Source organism: Haliotis rubra, unplaced genomic scaffold (genome assembly GCF_003918875.1).
Source record: "Haliotis rubra isolate DU_JTF1 unplaced genomic scaffold, ASM391887v1 Scf546, whole genome shotgun sequence".
NCBI lineage: Eukaryota > Metazoa > Mollusca > Gastropoda > Lepetellida > Haliotidae > Haliotis > Haliotis rubra.
The window spans coordinates 275,309-297,138 of NW_025767242.1; the positions used below are offsets into that span (position 1 = coordinate 275,309).

The 21,830-nt window shown below is 39.2% G+C and overlaps 1 protein-coding gene across 1 annotated transcript in view; it reads right to left on the reverse strand.

The window, feature by feature from the left end:
- Positions 1-540: 540 nt before the first annotated feature.
- Positions 541-21,830, reverse strand: part of LOC124253606 (rho-related BTB domain-containing protein 1-like) — a 61,207-nt gene continuing 39,917 nt past the window's right edge. Inside the window, 9 exon segments of the mRNA XM_046687410.1 lie at positions 541-3,716; positions 5,086-5,234; positions 6,105-6,340; positions 8,060-8,182; positions 10,097-10,807; positions 10,810-11,066; positions 11,913-12,104; positions 13,026-13,129; positions 16,975-17,192. Of these exon segments, the coding sequence (XP_046543366.1) occupies positions 3,539-3,716; positions 5,086-5,234; positions 6,105-6,340; positions 8,060-8,182; positions 10,097-10,807; positions 10,810-11,066; positions 11,913-12,104; positions 13,026-13,129; positions 16,975-17,157 (2,133 nt within the window). The 5' untranslated portion in view covers positions 17,158-17,192 and the 3' untranslated portion in view covers positions 541-3,538.

Here is a 21,830-nt window from a genome sequence, read left to right on the forward strand (position 1 = left end):
ACAATCAACTCTAGTCATGTGACATATCACACAATCAACTCTAGTCATGTGACATATCGCACAATCAACTCTAGTCATGTGACATATCACACAATCAACTCTAGTCATGTGACATATCACACAATCAACTTTAGTCATATGACACAATCAACTCTAGTCATGTGACATATCACACAATCAACTCTAGTCATGTGACATATCACACAATCAACTTTAGTCATATGACACAATCAACTCTAGTCATGTGACATATCACACAATCAACTCTAGTCATGTGACATATCACACAATCAACTCTAGTCATGTGACATATCACACAATCAACTTTAGTCATATGACACAATCAACTCTAGTCATGTGATATATCACACAATCAACTCTAGTCATGTGACATATCACACAATCAACTTTAGTCATATGACACAATCAACTCTAGTCATGTGATATATCACACAATCAACTCTAGTCATGTGACATATCACACAATCAACTTTAGTCATATGACACAATCAACTCTAGTCATGTGATATATCACACAATCAACTCTAGTCATGTGACATATCGCACAATCAACTCTAGTCATGTGACACAATCAACTCTAGTCATGTGACATGACACCAAAGAAATGTTGTCACAAGTCATTCAAAATGGAAAGTAATGACACAAATTGTTTTTCTGTGACTTAAGTCTATGTACAATCATCACTTGTATCAATATCAAATGGCAGCTGGTAGCTACTTGAACACATAAAGCAAATTCTAATCTTTCTTTTGACTACACTTTGCTTCATTATTTTCAAAATGTCAAAAGCATAATAAATAAATGCTTAGTTAACAAACCATCATATACATTTGTAAATATATTCGAAATTATAGCTTGTCCTAAAATATAGTCCCTTGGTTTATAAAGTTAAAAAGAAAGTAGTTATTGTATTCTTGCTCTTCTATATGCTGTTGACGTTTTCTCTTCGCCAGGACAAACACTGATAGCTAGGATCTCTGGGTATCTTCTGGATTGTCCTGTAGATTGTCTGCTACAAGAAAAATTATTAAATCATCTACGAAATGCATACAACATATTTTGTACATATGATAAATTAAAATGGATGTAGGATAATATATATATACATCATAAAACAAAATCAGATCTGTGACTTCAACAATGACAAGAAAACAAACTAATGTTTAACAAAATATGCACCCTCTTCACAAACCTCTCAATCCAATAAAATAATGCTTTTTTTAATTCAGTTTTTAAATGGTCATTTTATGATGCACTACAAACACATATCCATTGTAACAAAACTGAATAGCTGTACATATATCCCCAAATAATCCATATCAGTGTTAATGTATAATTATATCTATTGTATCTTACAACACTACAGCTTATACAATACACCAACCTGTGTATGAATTGTTAACAAGCTACCACTACACCATTGCAGCTGACCCAAGTCATTCACAGACATTACATATCTCAGTGACCATGGCTGTACAACCAACATGAGAATATTTTATAGATGTCAGTAGCAGACCATGTACAAAATTAGCACAAAATGGCAGATGAATAAGTAATGTGATGTACATCCCGATTGTGTGAAATGATTCCCAAGATGGTATTATCCAACACGCATTAGTCTGATGGACACAATGAGAATGGGCAATGCTTCAACTCCTTAAAATCCTAAACTGGTTCCTGTGTTGAGATCCAGCATCTCACCAGATTGTATTTTGCCAGCATGGATATTACATTCAGGATGGTCAGCACTAACCACATCCTTAAAATCCTCAACTTGTTCCAGTGTTCTTCCATTGTCATCCATCCACGCAAATCTTGAAGTCACAAATGTTGATGATGTTGCTCCTGGAACCACACGTTGATGACGTTACTGCTGGAACCACAAATGCTGACGATTTCACTCATGGAACCACAAATGTTGACAATTTTGCTCCTGGAATCACAAATGTTGAAGATGCTACTTCTGGAACTCCTGATCTTGCATAACACTAGTAAATCTGGCTCCTTATTAGAGGTCACTGGTTCCAATGACCTTGAAACATCACATCAGGACTCTCTTCTTGAATCTCAAAGTTCAACATGGATTTAAAATGGCTGTATCAAGTTACTGACTCTGATACCAAAAATGAAACTATAAAACCTTCTGCAAGGTGAGAGTTGCCAGTGATTCAAAAAACCAAACGAAATTGTTCAATGTACTGATATTACTCATCGCTGAACATGACCACTTGCTCTTAATCTTCGAAAACACAGACTTACTATGTGAACAGATAACAGAGGACAAATGCAGATTCTGTTAACAAAGGTTCAACCATGTCTGCCACTCCAAACATGTCATCACCAAATATCTGCCTGAAGATCATGCAGCAAATCCAATCATATCAATACCTTAAAAACCTTAAAAAAATACTTCAAAAGGGACAGTGATGAAGGTACCACTGATGCTATAGCCAGAGCAATACTGTTAAGCTTTTCATTGTCTCTCGAAATTGTCAGTAGTGAAACATTTAACACAGTAATTACTTGGATGACACTATTTTTCCCCAATTTTCCCTCAATGGTATCAAGTCAGTCCAAAGTGAGCTGGGCATGGTGTTGGGGACCAATGGTCAATGATCTTGAATCATGGGTAATCTTGTAACATGACATGTATTTCCTACTCCTACAGTCTATCCTGCTGGTCACCTGGTATCATCTGGCACTCAGACATCTTGTATGGCTTCCTCAGTCCTCGTATATCTGTATCCGTTCCTGACAGACAAGGTCTTAGATCTCTGCCTTGTCGTAATGGTGTAATCAGTGGATGAGTAAGATTAGATTCCTACTTGGTGTCTCAAGTGACAGCAAACCTTTAGTTATCCAACTTCATAAAACATATGGTGTTCACACAATGCAGATAGCTGTTAAACACTGACAGTTATTCTCTTAAGCTAGCAGTCCAACAAGCATCTTCATTCACATGAATCTGGTGTAAATGATAAGGCCAAAGCAGAAGGATATGGAAACAGCAAATCCATGAACTTTGTCAGTCCACATGAAGCAAAGCTCGGGAAAGCATTACTTTCTGAAAAATATTTGATGGTAGATATATAATTTTCTGGAGACAGTTATCCATCTGTTCTTTTCAGTCCAATTTTGTTGTTGTAGTTGGTGAATTGCAAAACTAGAGTCCCAAATGGCATAAGGACCATGACTCAAGGCTGTAGATGGTAAGCTGACATCCTCAGTGTCCGAATAAATCAGATGTGGTTAATAATCTGCAAAGATGTTGTTCACTCCCTGAAATAGGACAATGCTCAGGATGAGGTCTGAGGAGGCACAAAAAGCCTCTTACATCCTGATAACCTCAATGTAGCTGACAGGCCATTGTAAAATAAAGCTGTCCTGGGAAGCAGACACCAACAAACAGCCTTCATCAATCTACATCAGGTTCAGTGCAATCAGGAGCTTCAAAACCTACTGAATCCACAGGTCTTTACTTTCAATATATTACTCCATGATGGTCAATGCATGAGCCTCAGAAAGGCATGTCAATGGATGTGGCTTCATCAATCCTGGCTCGACCACGTCGACTGAAGCAGAGGCAGCCGCCTGTGCAGCGAGGCCAGCGGTTGAAGTCCTGTTCCTGTTGCTGCTCGGGATATTGGGAAGAGTTGTGCATGATCTTGTCATAGTGTTCCAGCTCCTTCAGATACCTACAACACAGACACAAATATAGGACACAGGTCCATGATTGACACAGAGCAATGAAGGACACACATAAAAACTGGACAGGCATAAATGACAGATACATGATTGACTTTGAATTCCAGTTCCTTTGGAGTCCAATTGAATATATGATATGCATAACACATGGAAGCCAGGGTCCCGATATACAAAGCTTTTGTAATGTTACGACCTGTTGTAACTCTATAGTTACCATTGGCTTACGAATGTCATAGTGCTGTGTGGATTGGGACCCTGGATTTGACAGAATCTGGGAATTCTTTAAGAGTCATCATCCTTCTGTTACAAAACGAGATGGACTGATTCAACCTGTGTCAGTGTCACAGGATTAACATAATGTAGAAATGTTTCTCCGGTATGCACAAACATACTTAATGAACAAAAACAAGATATACATGGAATCCCAATGTACCAAATCCACAACAAGAGTGAGTGAGTGAGTGAGTTTGGTTTTACGCCGCTTTTAGCAATTTTCCAGCAATATCATGGCGGGGGACACCAGAAATAAGCTTCACACATTGTACCCATGTGGGGAATCGAACCCGGGTCTTCGGCGTGATGAGCAAACGCTTTAACCATTAGGCTACCCCACCGCCCCTCCACGACAAGAAATATAGAGTTTCTGTTATAATGATAACATCTTTAGTACAGTACACTATTTTCAATACTTATTTAATTGCTTTACAAGGCCCTCATGTCCTGTTAGGACCCTTGAAATTAGAATGTGGGGGCACTTTGGACCCTAGTTTTGTGGGGCAAGGTAAAGAAGGCAGTGTCTGCTGTAGGGATCTTGCATCAACAGTGATGTGTCTGACACACCACAGATGTGTCACATAGAGGATCCCAGCTGCATTATGTCATCGGTTAAGTCCATCCCCAGCCAGGATACTGCAGACGGCTGAACCAGCAACACATCCAACGCTAATTAAACGAACTGAGGCTGAAGAGGTTGTTGTCGGCACGGGTACTACGGATGTGTACACCAGGTACATTCCTGTATACAGAAACGTATCCTAGCCACAAGCAGATTATGTAAACGTACCCTTGGATGAGTCCATTCCGCACTGTGTTGTTTTTTTTATCGGAATTGTCATTCAATTGTATTAGCAGAGATGCCAACCTCTACGATTTTACCGTAGTCACTATGAATTTTAGCCTCAAATAATGCCAATACGATTGCACTAGACATTCTATGAAATTTGAAGAAAATTCATTAAAATTTGGATATATTGACAAAAACATATATTTTAGTCGATTAAATACATTTTCGCCAGCAACACAGTCAACACTAACTGAAAGATCACCTAGAACCACTGAACTCTGCAGGGCAAGACTCACCATATTGGAGGCCACCTGTGCTTCTCAATGTGTTCCTGATTGTCCTTCTCGAGAGACCTGAGCATCTTGTGGTACTTGTGGTGCAGCTCGTTGTGATGGCACACTAAGAAGTTGAGGCACCACTTGGCCAGCTGTGAGGCATTGTGAAGCTGCAACAGGATCATGATCCCATGATCAGCTGTATTCATTCATTAAACCTACAATGATTGATCAAAAGTGACTACACTGTATTGTGGAGAAAAATAACACTACAAACATTACAAACAATCGGGATCTTTTCTAGAAAGATGGAGAAGACAAATGTAGTTTTGACAACAATTTGAGGACCAGACATCTTTTTCTAATTAAATTAACTTGAGCATGTTTCTACCACAATACAGCCCGAAACCACCTCACTGTGTAGGTCCCTGAGTTGGCAAACTGACTTCAGCAATTAAAACACACAGGGTTTCACATTCTCATGTAAGCAAGAAACCGCCAGGTCCCAGGATAAGCAGCTTGTTCTTCATCAATTAAGCAGGAAACTAAAGCACAAGTAAGCAGCCACCCACCTGTGCAGATCCCAGGATAAGCAAACAGACTTCAGCAATTAAAACACACAGGGTTTCACAATCTCATGTAAGCAAGAAACCACCAAATCCCAGGATAAGCAGCCTGTTCTTCATCAGTTAAGCAGGAAACTAAAGCACAAGTAAGCAGCCACCCACCTGTGCAGGTCCCAGGATAAGCAAACTGACTTCAGCAATTAAAACACACAGGGCTACATAAGCATAAGCAAGCAACAACCCACCAGGTCCCAGGATAAGCAGCCTGTTCTTCATCAGTTAAGCAGGAAACTGAAGCACAAGTAAGCAGCCACCCACCTGTGCAGGTCCCAGGATAAGCAGCAAGCTTTTCATCAATTAAGCAGGAAACTGAAGCACAAGTAAGCAGCCACCCACCTGTGCAGGTCCCAGGATAAGCAGCAAGCTCTTCATCAATTAAGCAGGAAACAGAAGCACAAGTAAGCAGCCACCCACCTGTGCAGGTTCCAGGATAAGCAAGACCTCCTCCAGAATATCCTCCTCATCCTTCTCTGCTTTCTGCAGCTCCTGCACGATGAAGTTCTCAGTGAGACACACCAGCCTAGGCAGACAGAGTCGGTTGGCGACCTCTATGAGGGAGATACAGTCCACCCCCGTCATGTCTGGCTGCTGCCCTGTGTACAGGTATTCACGCAGAGCCTTGAAGGTGTCCTTGGTGATGCCAGGAAAGGGATCTAGTGTAACAAACATATCTCTCAGAAGGGATTCATCAACACTACAGGTAATAGAGGCATGTTTCTCAATTCATCGTTGATAGAAAATTCACACAAAAATCCAGAAAAAATATACTATTCACACTTTGCTAAGGATCAAATCATGTATTCAACAGAAAACTGTTGATGTGGGGTCAAATTTGGTATGAATATCTAAGCTTATTGTAAGCATGGATCCTAGGCTTCAGTATGTCATTGCATCTTGTGGAACCCATACCTGCTATTGACATGTGTTGTTTATTTGTCAATGACTCGTTCCATGATTTGCAAAATGGTTGATTGGTGCCATGAAAACCATTTTTATGGTTACTCATGTATCATGTGAATAAGGTTAGAATAAATTGGCTGTCTGCCTAAAGAAGGGTTACCATATTATTATTTATCCAGTTTTAAATGGATACAATTTCATAAATCTATGTTTAAGTAAAGTTGTGACTTTTGGTGATCCTTATCAAAGTGTGAGTAGTATAAGTACATAATTTCATATGGCCTACAAATATCAAAATGCAATTTTGTTAGTGGTACAATATTTGGATTACACATATCAGTGAAACAATATATTAAAGTGAACATAATGCAAATGAAACATTTACTCAAATTCATTCACTCACCCAAGTGAACATTGTACTGTCCTGTGTTTTAGACAGAGCACAAGCTGGTAATGAAATGGGCACTTGATGGCTACCTTTAAGCTAATTATCTGTGGTCTGTGAGTCATGACTGACTTATAATCTCACCATTATATTGACAGCAACAGGCCAAAGGGATGGCCGAAACGACTAATACTTTCCTCCTAAAGGGATACATTCTTTATATGTAGTTGCAAAGGAAAACAGCTAACAATTTGTTTTAAGCAATATTACTGTATTAACATGATGATGTACTGTGGAAGCTGTCAAAACCAGCAGCTGTCAAATCCGGCAAGTTGTCAACACCGGCATAAAATCTCAGTCCCCTCTGTGGCTAGTACATTTATCATCATTTTAAAGCTCTGCAATCCGGCAGCTGTCAATTCCGGATCTCGTCATGAAATGAGCCGCCTGATGACAGCGAATTTTGTCACCAGTGACATGGCCATCCCTACAGAAAACCCCGACACACAGGAATGTGAGGAGCAACTGTTGACGGCAACACCCAAGGAAAAGACAAAATGCAGTCGTCCTCCGACGAAGACACAGAGGTTCCAGATCCCTCCATGACATTGAGAGACTTTCTCAAAATGTGTACGGAAATTAAGCACTTTGCTTTGTCAAGCAAGATGCGCTTGCTGCCTCACATTGACAATTTAGAAACTGTCGCTGAGAATTTTTTTTCGAATCATCAGTTGTGAATAAACAAACCAAAATGTCTGATTTTTTTCAAATGTGTTGAAAAATGTGTGAATAAAAGTGAATATGAGCTGAAATCTTTGTCTTGTGTATTGTATTGTAAATGGGTGCAGTAACTGAGAGAACCACGTGATACAACAATGTTCAGTTCTAGTTATACGTAACCATGTCAGCTCTACAATCCGGCATGCTGTCTAAACCGGATTATTTCTTCAGTCCCGACGATGCCGGTTTAGACAGCTTCCACTGTACATAAAATTGACTGGCTCTGAAGTAGGTGTTTAACCTATGAATAACTGACTGATTGACATAGTTTCACAAAGTCAGGCCCATCGCATGTAAAGTATTATTACCACTTTTGCTGAGGACTCGATGAAGTCACTGCTGAACATGGCGTACATCATCTCACAGCGAGCCATCAACAGGGGCTTGTGGGCCGCCACAATGCCATTATCAACCTTGAAGGCAATATCTGCAACACACAGACAGCAGCCATTTCATCACAGGATCTTGTGTTTTACTGGATGCAAAATAGTGAGTATTACATGTGTACAATTTATTAATGATGTGTATAATTTTCACTTTGAATATTACAGGATGCAAAAAAAGTAAGAGATATAATCAAACTTACAGATGGCATGCTACGTAAACTGACATTTTACTTATTTTTTTAATTTAATTTTTTATTAAAAAATGGACAAAAAGATTAATTTTCTAGTTGATAATTTTCTTTCATCTAAAACTGAAATCATATCTATAGGTTAAAAGCATATTTACTGAAAGTAAACTTGTTAAAACTTGTTAAAGAGTAATGTAAGGTACAGATTGAAACACCCGAAAATCTTGGGATTTCATTATTATCTAAAAGGCAATGTCACTGCCCTTGTCAAACCAACATGTATTTTGCACATCAAAATGCTAGCTGGAGGCTAAGCTTTAGCCAAGTGGCGAGTCCATGCCATTTTCCTCTGTTTGCCACACTCTACATGAGATTGGGGATATTTTCTTGACATATTGAAAATGTGAAATTTGGTATTGTGTTGTGTAGAGCGTTCTAGTTCATCAAACCTCATTTCTTTTCTTCAAATTTCCAAAGTAAACGGGCATATTTAGCAAGCAAGAAAGTATGGATACAGCAATGGACATTGTAACTAACTGGACTGACTGACTGACTGAGTTTAGTTTTACACTGCTTTTAGCAATATTCCAGCAACATCACGGCGGGCGACACCAGAAATGGGCTTCACACAATGTACCCATGTGGGGATTCGAACCCGGTCTTCAGTGTGACGAGCCAACGCTTTAACCACTAGGCTACCCCACCGCCCCAGTAACTAACTGGATGTGGTACAATAACTTTAGAATCTTTTTATCTCCACGATACTATTCCTACCCACAAACATACCTTACATATATTATGTAAGACAAATGACAATAGGCAAAGCATTAGCAGAAGTTATGGAAAGCAAGTGGAGCATGCTATGCTGCTAGCCTAGGATCTAGGACACTTATGTTTGTTTGTCTGTCGTTTAATGCAGCACTCATCAATATCCCAGCTATAGGGTGGTGGTCTGTAAATAATTGAGTATGGATGAGAAAATCCAGTGACTGATATTATGAGGGACAACACATGACCTGCAATCAACAAATTCACCAAGTCCGGCCAGTGTAACCATCCAATCCATTTGGCCTCCTCTTAAGTTTAGTATATGTTGGGTGAGGTGATGTGAAATGCGGTTTACTGTCGTACTTAAGAATATTTCGTTCATATGACGACATGTATGCGTGTGTATATATGTGCGGCTGGTTGTACTAGCCCAGACTTAAGCTGGTTTTATAGTGCTAGCCCACTGAGATACAATGCCGCAGTGAAGCATGAATACCCCACTCAGACACATTATACTGACTCCAAGCCAACCAGTCCTTGTTGTACCCATTAATGCCGAGTGCCAGGCAGGGACCAACAAGTACCATATTTTAACATCTTTTGGTATGACGCGGCCAGGCATCAAACCTGTGACCTTCTGCTCTCCAGGTGGACGCTCTAACCACTACACCACGGAGGCGGTCAGTATATGTTGGGAACCTATTCTAACTGGAATGACTATTAGGAGAATTACCACAGAATTGTGGTGAGACTTCCATTACGATTTCAGAGCTTTATTATATACTAAGCATACCATGTTTGATATTACCCCATTTGGTACATAGTGTGGGATTCTGGGCCAGCGTTGGAAGGTAGCTTTTATATCAAGTTTTAAACAATTACAAACCAATTCTTAAAGGTAAATTCGGGAAAAAGACCCCAAAAAATAAACCCCAATGAAATACAAGTTACAGTTGTTTTTCACTAATGACATCTGTTAAAATTAGTTCTAAAACCAACCTGATAACACCTCTTTCTCAAGAGCCAGTTCCCTCAACTTGGAGCAGCGTGCTTCCTGAAAATGTCTCTGAATATCAGCATTGAGAAAGCGTTCCCCTGACAACATATTGGATAAAATGATAATTAAGTCTTTCAGCTTCATCAGTTCAGCAGCTCGCTTAACCTCATTGAGGACATCATAGTCCTCCCAAGCCTGTCCCGTGTATAAGTACTCAAGGACATGCTGGAATGCTCTTGGTGTAATCTCACGGCTCATTGTAACAAAAGTCTGCACCATCAACTGACTAGGATGAAAGGGGTCTTCAACTAGCTTTACTTCCGCACACTGAATCGAGGGATGAGACATCGACATTAACTTTTGGAAATTTCCATTACTGGCATCTGGTGTGGTGATTGTGTTTTCGTAACCAACTGATCGACGAATAGAGTCTCCATCCATGCTGACAGACTCCTGATCACTCTCCAGCAGCTTCTCTTCATCATTGTGATTCTGTTCCCCTGAAAACTCGCTTCTCATCAGTTGCAGCTGTGGCTGCTTCTGTTCGGGGGGGACTAAAACAGGGGCGTCCAAGGTAAAAAGTTCCTCAAATAACGGAGAGGACACCATAAGACAGATCTTGTGAGCACGTATACACCGGTCCTGAACCAAGAAGACAGCATCTCCTTCGTTTTGATTGTACAGCAGCTGAGAGATATCAGTCAACAACGTTGGCGGGGGACAGCTATTTTTGGCAGCAGTGGTTTCGGGACCTTCATTGGAGGTTGAATTAAGGGGCGTTGGACTCGGCGGAGTTGAGCATTCCAAAATTTGAGTTTTCGTCGTTCAATCATGGCAGCTCTAACAGTGTTGATGAAGACGTCCTCAACACCATGATGGGTTAGGACACTCGTCTCATAGTATGGAGCACCAATGTCTTTGGCAGTATCACGCCCAACCTCTGAGGTGATCAGGTCTTTCTCTTCAATAGGTCTGAAAACACATGAAATGAAAACACATGAAACCAATTACAAAATGTACTTCACCAGTGTATGAAATAAGCCAGAAACCCAGCCAGACATCAGCCAAAAATGGATTTAACCATACCAGACATCACTGACTGACTGACTGAGTTTGGTTTTACGCTGCTTTTAGCAATATTCCAGCAACATCACGGCGGGGGACACCAGAAATGGGCTTCACACATTGTACCCATGTGGGGATTCGAACCCGGGTCTTCGGCGTGACGAGCCAACGCTTTAACCACTAGGCTAGCCCACCGCCCCTACCCGACATCAAGATATTATGAATTTACTCAGATGTATGGGACATCTAAAAACATTTACCAGACCATCGGCCTGGCTTGCTGTAAAATTAGACCGTCCGTCAGAAATCTAGCCCGTCTTGGGTGGTAGGACGAGCCTTATTTCATACACTGACTTCACCATATTATACCTGAATGGTATGCCCATATCAATGTTGGTGTAGAATGTCAGTTAAGTAGTTCTGTGGGAAATGCTACCTTGTGAACAGTGAACTAGTTTATAGGAACATATTACTATGAGTGAGAGTCGAACCTATACAATAGGCCTTTCTCCATGTTGATGTAAGGTCAGTTATGTACATGTAGTTAGTTCTATGGGAAATGCTACCTTGTGAACTGTGAACTAGTTTATAGGAACATATTACTATGAGTGAGAGTCGAACCTATACAGTAGGCCTTTCTCCATGTTGACGTAGAGTGTCAGTTATGTACATGTAGTTAGTTCTATGGGAAATGCTACCTTGTGAACTGTGAACTAGTTTATAGGAACATATTACTATGAGTGAGAGTCGTACCTATACAGTAGGCCTTTCTCCATGTTGATGTAGTTCTCATCTTTGTACATGTAGCGGAGGTCTGCCTGTGTCCCTGCCAGAATGATGGGTGTTGTGGGGCAGAAGCGCCGTACATCAGGGTACCAGTACTTCTTGATGTTCCTCAGGGAGTTGGGGCGCATAACACTGAAGCAGAGGATGACAACATCCGCCCTGCAATAGAGAAGAACAGTCTATAAGTCAGATGGAAGCATCCATTATAGTTGCTGAAATACGTACGTCTGTGACACAAAAACTGAGGAAGTTTGGGATGGGTGGTGACAGACAAAACACTACAGCTTTTATAGGATGAAACTGTCAGTCTGACACAAAGCCAAGTCAAAAGTGATGGGTCACTCTTAGACTCACTGTTCTGACTAACTGATCTGTGATATGACTTGAAGTCTGCCAAGAATATGCTTGAAACAAAATGCAATGTCCTTTTCTTTGATTTGTCTGAACGAAGGTTTGATCTATGGCGCTGGAGACCAATCAGGAAAACCATGAAAGCCAACATTTGGGATTTGAACCCGCAGACCAGGAGAGAGTGAGTTTAGTTTTACACGGCGCCTCCAGCAATATTCCAGGAATATCATGGTGGGGGACACCAGAAATGAGCTTCACACATTGTACCCATGTGGGGAATCGAACCCGGTCTTCGGTGTGACGAGCAAATGCTTTAACCACAAGGCTACCCCACCGCCCTGCAGATCAGGACAGTAAAAGTACACAGGTTATTTCAAATGTATAAATAAACTAAAAGGCTCTTGAATAAGATTAACAAGAGTGATCACTTGACATATCCCACAAATCTGATGCAATCGCGAAAAGGATTTTGACTTCTTATACCCTACTTTTGGTTCACTGCCATTAAGATAAAAATATGTTGTTCAATACAATTTCATAAATCATCAAAAGGCACCAGTTCACCACTAGACTGATCTGTATAGCACATGGTTTAGAAGCTCTGCTCCAGAAACAAAACATTGGTGGCAGACAGGAGGACATGTTTACTGCTATACATGTATTCCACATTCTTCAATTTCAGAGGGATAGCAAGGTTCTCATGTTTGTTTAGAGGTCATAAATACTTACCCCCTGTAGGCGAAACCTCTGTCTTTATCATGGTATCCGAAAGTGTCCCAGAGCCGCAGCGAGACGCGGACACCGTCCACCTCACACCATGATCGCTCCAGCACCTGCAACACGCACCAGAGGTCACGGCTGATAATGATTGCAATTTTGGTTTGAAAATAATTCATACGGTATTATAACTAGTCAATAAAACTGTTCTGCTATAGAATTAAAATGGCTGTTCCTGCTATTCCTCAAGTAAATGTCTATAGTCTTCCATGAACTTTTGCAGCCTCCAACCATCAAAATAATTTCTATTTGGATAAGGAAAGACCAATTAAATTCCTTGTTTTATTGACATAAATGTTGAAATACCTAAACAAAGAATGCAGAAAAATAAAAATATTTTGATTAAAATAGGATACTGGGGAACTTGTCTGCCCCAAGTTAGTATCGACAGATCAGAAGTACACTTATTGTGACTATATATACAATTTTACTATTTGTTCCTTAATTTAAGCAACCTCTATCGATGGCAGATGGATGAGGCAGATATGAGAGAGGGAATAACTGTGAATTGTTTTGTGTATCTTACCCATGTTTCAGACAGGCATAAATCAACATTTTTCGATTTTAGATTGTTCTTGTTCTTTTTCAGAAAGCTTTTATTTTCAGTAATTATTCAGTATCACATAAAATTGTTTTTTAAATAACTTAGAAACATAAAAAAATTCACAAATTATTTCTTGTAATGACAGGTATATGAAAATATTTAAAAGTGTTTAACAATTATATAACAGTAACATGACATGAGACCGGCACTTACTCATTACAACTAATATTAATCTTAATATCTGGTCAGGGTCAGCCAAACCAGCCAATCATCTCGGTGGGGGGTAGCCTAGTGGTTAAAGCGTCTGTTCATCACACCAAAAGACCCTGTTCGATTCCCCACATGAGTACAATGTTTGAAGCCCATTTTTGGTGTCCCAGTGCCGTGATATTATATATTGCTAAATGGGGAGTAAAACCATACTCACTCACTCAATCATCTCAGAAATTATTTTACAAAGTTACTTTGAAAACCATGGTTCCTTGGCTAACTGTTAAACATTACCATAACAGCAGAGACAGGTGGTCTATTTCCCCTTAAGGTAAAATATGTGGTTATTGATTTTCAACTAAACATCTTCCAAGAGCTTTTTTTACCTGTACAATAAATTACTTATCCTTGACATTCACTTTACCACTAAGTGAATTAATGACTTGTTTTGAACCTAGCCTACTTAAAAGCACTTCAGGGAAATGACCAGTCTTAATACATACAAACATATCTAGTTTCAAATCAGGTTAAATAAAGAAGGATAGAGTTGGGATAAATATACTTCAGTGGTTTTTCTAGTTACAAGATTTTCCTGTATTTCACTCAACAAGTATGTCGTACAAGCAGACATCTGGTTCTCATCAATTCAGAAAGGCATGTCTGTTTTTTCCTTCAGCTGTCTGCTGCCATATTATTCAAAGGATAGTTATGCAGACTCGCACACCATTTTTTAAGTTCATGTCCCTATAAGTCTAAAACTATGGAGGTCAGTTCAAAAAGTAAGTCAACAATCATATCATCCCAGATTGTCTGTATACTCAATGCACAAAAACATGATACCAAAACAGTAACATCAGTTAGTGCCATGTTGTAGCACAGGTGTTGAAAGTAATCCGTCAGTGGGTGTGACATAATATGTTTACATTCATGGAATCATAAACCCACAAATCAAAAACTAATAGCTTGCTTAGCCCATCCAAACAATATGGAATAACTTGCTTAGCCAATCCAAACAATATGGAATAACTTGCTTAACCCATCCAAACAATATGGAATAACTTGCTTAGCCCATCCAAACAATATGGAATAACTTGCTTAGCCCATCCAAACAATATGGAATAACTTGCTTAGCCCATCCAAACAATATGGAACCCATCCAAACAATATGGAATAACTTGCTTAGCCCATCCAAACAATATGGAATAACTTGCTTAGCCCATCCAAACAATATGGAATAACATCCAAACAATATGGCTTAGCCCATCCAAACAATATGGAATAACTTGCAATGTATTATTTTTATCCACTGATACATTTTCAGTAACATTTAAACTGATTACATCACAAAAAATGGATCAGTACTTCAACTATAATGATACAGAATTGTGTCTTTTGGTGCAAGCCAATGGCTGCTAGTCAATATTCAAAGTATATATTGCTCACTAAGCCTCCAGCATTATCTGAAAGGTGAACAGAGATGACGGGTTGGAATTCACAGTGATTGATGACCGAAGTTTAGGCTGTTCTGGGTTGACTGAGCTGGGTAAATGAGCAGTGTGACAAGTTGAGTTTAAATCATCAATAGTGGTTAAATTTACTCAGTGAAAAGGCCTGTAAGGTTGACTCAGGTCACCATGCCTTTTGAAATATAGGTTGTAAAAGAATACATCATTCTAATTTCCATAGTTGCCAGAACCACTCGGAATTTGGAGCAGAAACAATAAAATGTCCATATTACAGTAGAGGACAAACTTTACGGATGAACAACTTCTTAATTTGGTTGATGCAACGTTTCGATACCGATTCTTGCTTGATACGATACAAGAATCTGTATCGAAATGTCGCATCAACCAAATTAAGAAGTTGTTCATCCATAAAGTTTTGTCCTTATCTGATTCTCCAACTTCTAAACATGCCACTCAAAGAAGTTGTCCATATTACAACAATGGGTGTACTGGTAGTCAAAGTTAGGGGGCACACAAGGATGAACAGATAATGTGTTTCAGTTCTGCAGTCTTCTTACGTCATTTTAATGTCTAAAAGTTCTGGACACGCTATACCTCAAAACACAGAACATCTGGTATATAACTGTTACATGTGAAGTCTGGTATTTGGTGGCGAAGGGACCAAAGTTTCCTCATGGCCATTACAGTTGGGTGTATGGCCCAGAAGCCCATTTCTACCTTTTATCACAGTGGTAGTGGCCCACAGCCTACAGTGGCCCAGAGTTATGTCTAAGTTATGATGGTTGTGGTTCACAGCCAAAATTGACCTTGACTTCCGCCTAAATTACGACAGTATTGGACCCTAATCAAAGAAGCCTAGACTTACGATTTCTCACTCATGATGGAAGTGAATCTCAGCCTAAAGTGGCATTGATTTCGATAGACCAACAATGGCCTAGACCTACTTCTGCATCTTGTCAGTAGTGAGGAATGACCCAAACAATGGCCTTGACTTACCTCTTAATCACTTTGGTAGACAGTGACCATGACTTACTACTTTGGTAGTGGTCAAGGGCACAAACAATGATAATGGGTAACGTCCCAGACAGTGACCTTGACTCACCTCTCGATCATGACAGTTAGGAGATAAACATCATGTGTTGGCCAATTTCCGGGTGTTATTGAGTATTTGAAGCACAGGAATTCATTTGGAATATTCCATTGTAAACACAAAAAGTAAACCAAAAGGTCCACACACGTTTTTGTGTCTGCACTCATTGACATCGTGTACGGGTACAGCAGTGAAATGTCATCAACCGGCCGTTTCGGCTGTCTCTCATGGTAGCATCTGGAACTGCTTGTTTGTGACGTCATTCGGACTTTACGTCACAATATGATTTGAATGACGTCATCACAGCTGACGACGTAACAATACAATGGTGTGAGCGATGTTTGTATGTATTAATACTCAGCGAATTTCCGGGAATCGAATACCATTTGATCACGTTTTTCAACCAATCAGATTAAAGAACACAGTGACGTTTGGTTTACAATAGTGCGTAATGGCCCACAAAATGGCCACTGGCCCAAACAATAACATTGACTTACCTCTTGGTAGTGGTCAATCGCCAGACAGTGACTTTGACTTACCTCTCGATCATGTCGGTAGTGGTCGATCGCCCAGAGAGCGACGTTGACTTACCTCTCGATCATGTCGGTAGTGGTCGATCGCCCAGACAGTGGCTACATGAGTTTTAACAAGCTGATGAAGGTCATATTTAGCTCCGCAGGCCCAGGCACAGATCAAACATGTCTTGCCAACTCCTGAGTCACCAACGACAACGCACTTGACGACCTCACTCTGTCCTGGCTGCTGGTTGACCATGACGATATCCGTGTTTATGGCATGATGGGACTCATCTGCAATATATACAACAACTTGGTTAAGAACCTGAAGTGTCATCAGATCTAATACGCATTCCTTGGTCGGCTGTTTAGTGTTTTACATTAACTTGGTTCACAACCTGCTGATCCATATTTTCACAGAAGTGGACAAGCAGTCACAAAAACATTTTTGTCCAACAACCAAGTCCATGAGTCATTTAAAGTCGATCAAAATAGAAAGGAAAACTATTATTTTCCGCAGATTACCCTCAACAAACTGAAATCACTTAAACAAATAGTTCAATACATGTTTTTGAGATCATATTACTATCTTTACTTCCATCACCGGCCTTACTGATTTTGAGAAAATATTCTGATTAACTGGAAACACCATCTTGTAGACAAGCTAAAAATATATAGGCATTATAGCTTGACATTGTCATTTTTTCAAAATATCCTGACAGTGATAAAAGCAATAGCTTAAAGCGATACAAAGTGATAGTGATGCTTCACTCTGTAAACAATACCACAGTTCCATCACTATGGCTGTAATAAATGATGTCAGGAGTAAAACTCAGTTGCATAAAGAAGCAACCAGTCACAACCAGTCATAAACCAGTCACAACCAGCACAAAAGTGGCCATGGCCAATAGTTAGTCTTCACAGAAACTACTATTACTGAAATGCCAAGTGGGTGCTAAGCATGGAGCACTTACATCCTATTACGAACCAAAGAACTTCCAGGAGTACGAGCTAGGTGAAAACTAAACACTGCTTTACATATCAACCTCAACCTTGAAGTCAATCAATCATCAATCAGTTTATTGCATGAAGGCCAGAGGCCCATATACAAAAGAAATATGTATGATATGTACAACATATACAACATGCGACACACACGTTACATTGAATCTCTTCTCAATATAAGCGTGTGATAAATAAATAGAGCTACCTTATATTGTTATAGGGATGCTTTACATGAAAGTATTGAATACAGTTTTGTAGCATTAATATTTGATTGTAGCCATTGTGGAAAATACAGTTGCCTTAAATTATATGCAGGACAAAGAAATAAAAAGTGTAATTCATTCTCTACAGTATTACAAAATGGACAGAACCTTTGTGATTTTATAATAGATGAATATATTTCTTGATTGATATATAAATCATTTAGGCCAAGTCTCAGGCGTATGAAAACATTACGAAGCTTTTTACTATGTAAATTGTATAGATACGACTCAGGTTCAAGTAAAGATTTAAACTCACGATAACAATCATATCTTGAACTTTCATATATAGATGAATGTCAGTGAATGCAGATTAGATAAGTCAACACAACTAAGTCTTGCATGTACAATGATTGTTCCTAAATTCCTTTTCTCAATGGCAAATTAACACAATCAGGCAAATATATACTGCTCAAACAAATATATAGTTCAATACAAATTGGACCTAGGAGTTTCCAAATGACTGGCAGTCAATTTACATGTTTTAAATTTCAGAAATAGAAAATATGAAAAACTTTTTTTCAAATATAACTGTAACTTCATGAGAGTCCGTACTATTACTCATTTGTTTCATTAGTTCTATCTCGCAGCATATTACAAAGACACAACTGGAGACAGTTTTGGGAGACAAGTTTAGTTGCCAGCCTTTCATGCCATGTTGCAGGCAAGGGAGCAGTCATTGCTTCCTTGTAAGGAGCATTAATTTACATAGATTACATTACAAGTACATATATAATGTTACAACATCATGGAGAGGAATGCCCTTGTCTAAGACTTTTCTTATTCATTTATTTGGAAAACATAGCATGGGCGTTAACACAAGCCAAAGTTGGAATACTGCCCATTGACTTTTGAATGAGTCTCAATACGCCCCAAAGACAAGCAAATAAACCCCAGATAGGAGTGTTTACACAAAAAGTAGGCCTGATAACTTGCAAAATACCATGAATATTAGTCTGAAGCAGCTTAAGAGTTAAATAATAATAATTGGCTTGTATAGCACCTGGTTTCCATTACAGATGCTCAACATACACTGGATACATTGTTAAAAACACTGTAAGATTAAAAAAGAGATCTATTCAAAAGCCATCTTGAAGACTGACTGACTGACTGAGTTTAGTTTTACGCCGCTTTTAGCAATATTCCAGCAATATCACATCGGGGGACACCAGAAATGGGCTTTACACATTGTGCCCATGTGGGGAATCGGACCCGGGTCTTCGGCGTGACGTGCCAACGCTTTAACCACTAGGCTACCCCACCGCCCCCCCATCTTGAAGAAGAAGAGTTGCTTCTGAAGCACCATATAGGACTGTACAAAAGCCGAATTTTGAGGACCAAAAAACGCAGTCTGTAGAAAGGGGGTGGCTTGTCAACAGGTTACACTTTCATCATTTTTTTTCTGGTGGAAAGAAAACAACATCATATCATTGGTGGCTCGGCATATGTGGAACACACCATTTTGATACTGATTTTAATGGTCAACTTAATTCGTCGGCTTATCTACTGTAATATACGGTATTTGAATCCACACTGCAATATGCCCCAGTTACCCCTTCCCATCCTGTCCCTCGTACATGCATTCCCTGTCATGCACCCATAATACCATTGATACAGCATGATTTACGTCCCACACATGTCACACGGAATGCTACACCTGGTCTGTGATTGTACACCTTTAATCACAGCCACAATCTAAGTAACACCTGCTGTAGGACCACACAGGTAATAACGTGGTCAACATCTTGGAGAGCCAAGCAACATTTTATAGTCACACCACCAGTATTATGTTATTGTTGGTTTGTTGCTTAATGCCGCACTCAGCAATATTCCAGCAATATGGGTCGGTCTGTAAATAAAGTCTGGACCAGACAATCCAGTGATCCACAGAAGGAGCATCGATCTCCGCAATTGGGATACGATGATATGTGTCGACCAAGTCAGCGAGCCTGACCACCCGATCCATTAGTTGCGTTTTACGACAAGCATGGGATGCTGAAGATCAAATCTAACCCAGATCTTCAGGGGGAGACAACTAGTATTACCACTGTGCACACAACAGGGGTGGAAATAACTTTAAAATTGACAGTGTACTCCGGTATAGTGGCACCTGTAAAGTCACTTGCCCTGATAATTTGTCCACTATACCGACCGATTTCTTGCTGATTTTTTAAATAAACAACATAATTAACATTGGAAAGTCAACTGGACACTTGCACAGTGTGATATACAAATTTGCTTGCCCGACAGAAAAAAAACACTGGACTCGGACGTCGGGCAATGGGTTATTTCCACCCCTGCACAACATCATCAAAGTAAATAGAAGTGACGAAACCCTTTCTACATCAACAAGAAATATCTGCTAAAAACAGAGTTGATTGTAAAGTTGTGACTATATCATGGGTATGTATCTGTTTTCAGCAGTATCACAGCTGTATGATGTTGTTTGTAAATAGTTGAGTCTGGACCAGACAATCCAGTGATTGTCACCACGCGATATACAATGACAGAGCATGTGTTTATGAATCACTATGATACTAGGTGTACCATGATATAAGTCATGGGTTGTAAGACACAGCTGAAGCTGCAAGAATGTATTTTCATAAAGTGCATTTATCAACAGCAACAACAGATATTCTTTGAAAGTTTGATGTATTTTAGTTTTCAGCCCCCATTGACCAGATACGGTCACCTTGTTACAGATAATACAGATAGTGACTCAAAATACATGTTACAGAACACCCACAATCAGAAAGCTGTGTTGTAAAACCCACTAGCCATATAACATTTTTAAAAATTAGTTGTTCTTTAACTTCTTTTGAACAGTATAAGGCCAGACCAATTTATTTCTTGTTTTACGGATCCAACGGTTATATTTTTTCAAGAAAAATATAAAAAAATTAAAATGAATTTTCCTGCTCAAATAATAAAATCCTCATGTTTTTATTGGCCAAAAATGTTAACTTACAAAAAACCCTTGTTGATTGTTTTTTGCACCATATACACATCATAAATTGCCAAAAATAAAATACTTTTAGTATTTAAAAGGAATATTACTTTGACTGGTGATTTTTATTTTTTATTAATTTTTCCCCTCTTGCCTTTAGGTTTTCTGAGGACAAAAGTCCGTAAAACAAGAACTAAAATTGGTCTGGCCTAATCAAAAAGTTAAATATACTTTCAATGCTATTGGTTAACATCTCATCACTTCATTTCATGACTTGTAGTGTGAAGCCCATTTCTGGTGTCCCCTGCTGTGATATTGCTGGAATATTACTAAAAGTGGCATAAAACTAAACTCACTCACTCGTGATTTTTATTGGGACCTTCTCTTGAACCATGACAATATTTTTATTAATCTTCTTAAATCACCTCCTGTCTTACATACTGACCAACTATAGGCATGAAATAAAACATGAAATATTTCCAACTGTCTGGAATTTGATATAGATTTCATTTATTTATTCTTAATTAACTAATTTCCCCTACCCTACTCAGCATAAATACATCTATTAAGTATTCTTTGACATCAGATATTTTAAGCAGAATTTCTGCAAGTGAACTGGAAATTCTTAAACAGGAAGTATCTGCCTTGAAAACCTTCACAACAACAAAATACTTCAAATAACATCCCAGAAATCTGATCATGAGGTGACCTAGTTTAAAA